Source organism: Neopelma chrysocephalum, unplaced genomic scaffold (genome assembly GCF_003984885.1).
Source record: "Neopelma chrysocephalum unplaced genomic scaffold, ASM398488v2 Primary Assembly neopelma1_90, whole genome shotgun sequence".
Lineage (NCBI taxonomy): Eukaryota > Metazoa > Chordata > Aves > Passeriformes > Pipridae > Neopelma > Neopelma chrysocephalum.
The window spans coordinates 836,502-840,353 of record NW_020897752.1 but is presented as its reverse complement, the minus strand read 5'-3'; the positions used below and the strand labels follow the sequence as shown (position 1 = coordinate 840,353).

Sequence of the window (3,852 nt, the reverse complement as noted above, 5' to 3'; positions counted from 1 at the left end):
CTTCACCCCTTGGCAACCCCGGCTCGCTCCTCCCCGGAGCTTTTCCTGCCGGAGCGAACCCCGGGGCGTTAATGAGCTTAATGAGCGCCGGGGCTTAACGAGGGGAGCGGCTGCCTCTTCCCAAGGAGCTCCGTTCCCTGCTGGAATCTCCATCCCGCCGCCGAGCCGGGACTTTCCCACCCGTTTTGCCCGCGGGAAGCGCCGGGGGGTTGGTATCTGTTTATGTTTTCTTTCATTTTCCTCCTTCTCGCCGAGAGCCTCGGGGTGGGTTTATTTCCAAAGCCCGGGAATGCCGAGGGATATTTTTGGAGGAGGACGGTGGAATGTTGGTGTCGGAGGCGTTGGGACCCCCCCAGGAAGAGGAGGGTCCCCGCTCCCGCCGTCACGCAGGGAGGGGACGGCGGGATTTCGGGCTAATCCCGACCTCGCATCCGCTTTCCACTCCCAGGAAAGGGGTGGAAACAGCCCAAAATCCCAGGAAAAGGGGCGTCGGGACAAAGAGGCCGCGCCAAGGGGGTGCCGAGGGCAACTTGGATGCTCCGAGAAGCCCGAGGCTGAGGTGGGGTCCCCGTGTCCCCCCCTGCGGAGCCACGGAGCGGGAGCGCGGCATCGGGAATGGGAATGGGAATGGCACCGGGAGTGGCGCCCGGGCAGCGGGATTGGGATAAAGGGGCCTTTTGTGCTGGGATTTGGGGTCGCGGAGGCGAATCGGGGCGGGTTCGGGGCTGCGAATACGAACGCGCGGCGGTTTGGGGGTCACGACTGGAAATCCTGCAGCGGTTTGGGATCAGGAAGTGCCAAAATCTGCAGCAGTTTGGGGATTGTGACCGGGAATCTGCAGCTCTGGGATAAGGAACTGCAAACCCGCGGCGGGTTTGGGATCACAAACGGGAATTTGCGGAGGTTGGGGGATCACAAATGCGAATTTTGTGGCAGTTTTGGGATTGCAGCTGTAAATCTGCAGCACTTTTGGGGTCACAAACACAAAGTTTCAGTGATTTTGTGATTGCAGCTGGAACTCTGCTGAGGTTTTGGGATCACAAATGCGAATTTTGTGGCAGTTTTGGGACTGCAGCTGTAAATCTGCAGCACTTTTGTGATGCCAGCTGCAAATCTGCAGCGGCTCTGGGATCACAAACAGGGATTTTTCGTGATTTTGGGATCCCAACTGTAAATCTGCAGCACTTTTGTGATTGTAGCTGGAAATCTGTAGAGTTTTGGGGATCATATTTGCAGGTTTGTGGCAGTTTTGTGATTGCAACTATAAAACTGCAGTGGTTTTGTGATAGGAACTGTAAATCTGCAGCGGGTTTGGGATCACAAACAGGGATTCGTGGAGATTTTGGGATCACAAATGCAAATTTTGTGGCAGTTTTGGGACTGCAGCTGTAAATCTGCAGCATTTTTGGGGACTGCACTGGAAATGAGCAGTTTTGGGGATCATAAGTGCAATTTTGTGACAGTTTTCTGATTGCAATTATAAACCTGCAGCGGGTTTTGTGATTTTAACTCCAGATCTGCAGCGAGTTTGGGATCACAAACGGGAATTTTTAGTGATTTTGGGATCCCAACTGTAAATCTGCAGCATTTTTGTGATTCCAGCTGCAAATCTGCAGAGTTTTTGGGATCATAAATGGAAATTGGTGACAGTTTTGTGATTGCAGCTACAAATCTGCAGTGGTTTCATGATCACAGACATGATTTCGCAGCAGTTTCATCATCATAAATGCAAATTTTGTGGCAGTTTGGTGATTGCAACTATAAATCTGCAGCACTTTTGTGATCCCAACTGTAAATCTGCGGCACTTTCGGGGTCACAAACAGGAATTTGCAGTGTTTTGGGATCATAAATGCAGATTTCTGACAGTCTTATGGGAGCTACTCTAAATCTGCAGCGGGTTTGGGGTCACAAACAGCGATTTGCAGGGTTTTGGGATCAAAGCTGTGATCCCAACTCTAAATGTGCAGTGGTTTTGCTGTCAGAGACATGATTTCACAGCAGTTTTGTGATCATAAATGCAAATTTTGTGGCAGTTTGGTGATTGCAACTATAAATCTGCAGCACTTCTGTGACCCCAGCCACAGATCTTAGCGGGTTTGGGGTCACAAACAGGAATTTGCAGCGGGTTTGGGATCATAAGTGTGAATTTGTGGCACTTTTGGTGATCACAGCTGCGACTCTGGCGCAGTTTTGCCGTCACAGACGTGACCCTGCAGCAGTTTGGGGATCCCCAAACACGTCTGCAGCTGTTTTGCCATCACAGCTGCAGAGCTGCAGCCCTTTTGTGATGGATTTGCAGTGGGTTTGTGGTCCCAAAAACAAATTTCCCGTGGTTCTGTGAGCACAGCTCTGAGTCTGCAGCGGGTTTGGGGGTCTGAGTGTGGCAACTGCGAGTTTTCAGAGGCTTTGAGACCACAGCTGTGCGTTTCCAGCAGTCCTCCCATCCCAAAGGGCATCCCTTGGCATGGCCAAGTTGTGGGAGGGAGGCGTTTCCAGCCCAGGGGGTCAAACTGCTCCCAGAGCGCGCGGGGGAGGCGCAGCCCCTTCCCGAGGGAACGAGGCAGCTCCCGGGAGCAAAGGGGGCCTTGGCTCCGTCCCGAGGCTGGATCCCATCCGGCCCCATCCTGCAGGGCCATGTCCTCGCTGCTGTCCCTCCAGGAGGAGAACAGGATCCTGCAGCAGGAGCTGTCCCGGGTGGAGGATCTGTTGGCCCAGAGCCGGGCGGAGCGCGATGAGTTGGCCATCAAGTACAACGCCATCAGCGAGAGGGTGGGGCATCAAAACCCACCCTTCTGACCCCAAACCTCACCTTTGTAACCCCAAACCTCACCTTTGTAACCCCAAACCTCACCTTTGTAACCCCAAACCCACCTTTGTAACCCCAAACCCGCCCTTCCAACCCCAAACCCGCCCTTCCAACCCCAAACCCGCCCTTCCAACCCCAAACCTCACCTTTGTAACTCCCAACCCGCCTTTGTAACCCCAAACTGCCCTTTTAACCCCAAACCTGCCCTTTTAACCCTAAACCTCACCTTTCTAACCTCAAAACCGCCTTTGTAACCCGAAACTCACCTTTGTAACCCCAAACTCACCTTTTTAGCCCCAAACCTGCCCTTCTAACCCCAAACCTCACCTTTTTAACCCCAAACCCTCCTTTCTAACGCCAAACCCACCTTTTTAACCCAAACCTCACCTTTCTAACCCCACCCCCCCCTTTTAACCCTAACCTCCCCTTTTAATCCCACCACCACCTTTTTAACCCCAAAGCTATGTTTTTAACCCCAAACCCCCCTTTCTAACCCCAAACCCACGGCTGTACAACCCCCGCCCTCAGCATTCCCTGCTCCCGGGGTGCCGTTGTGGTGGGAATCGCGGTGCCGGCGTGTCCGGACCCGTCCCGGCTCGCCAGGGCTTGTCCCGTGGGATGCACAAAGCATCCCCCTCCTCCATCCCGGTTTTGTTGGTGCTGCCCCTTTTCGGGAAGCAGCTCCCCCGCCGGTGCATTCCTTTACCAAGGAAACCGGGAATTCAAAAGGGCTTTGGCCCTTCCAGTGCTGAGAGCGGCTCCTGGGAGACCCGAATTGAGGGGGGGTTGGAATTTTGGAGGAAATCGCTCTGTCTGGGCCTGGTTATGAACAAAACCCCAACATCAGGAAAATATCCCCTGGGAATTGTCCCTCCTGCCCTCGATCCATCGGGCACAGGCCAGGACGGGGCTTTGCTGGGCCCCCACACGGAGAGGTGGGTTAGTTTGGAAAGCACCCCCAAAACTTCCCATCCCTCCCCTCCCCGGGCGGGCAAAGAGGGGGGGAAGGTGGGATTTGGGGGGGAAGGTGGGATTTGGGGGGGAA

The 3,852-nt window shown here is 54.3% G+C and overlaps 1 protein-coding gene across 1 annotated transcript in view; it reads left to right on the top strand.

Annotated features, from left to right (window-relative positions):
- Positions 1-148: 148 nt before the first annotated feature.
- The window catches only part of CROCC (ciliary rootlet coiled-coil, rootletin), a 29,246-nt gene continuing 25,542 nt past the window's right edge, over positions 149-3,852 (top strand). The window contains exons 1-2 of the mRNA XM_027693153.1: positions 149-209; positions 2,632-2,770. Coding sequence (XP_027548954.1) covers positions 2,636-2,770 — 135 coding nt within the window. The 5' untranslated portion in view covers positions 149-209; positions 2,632-2,635. The remainder of the gene's footprint in view (positions 210-2,631; positions 2,771-3,852) is intronic.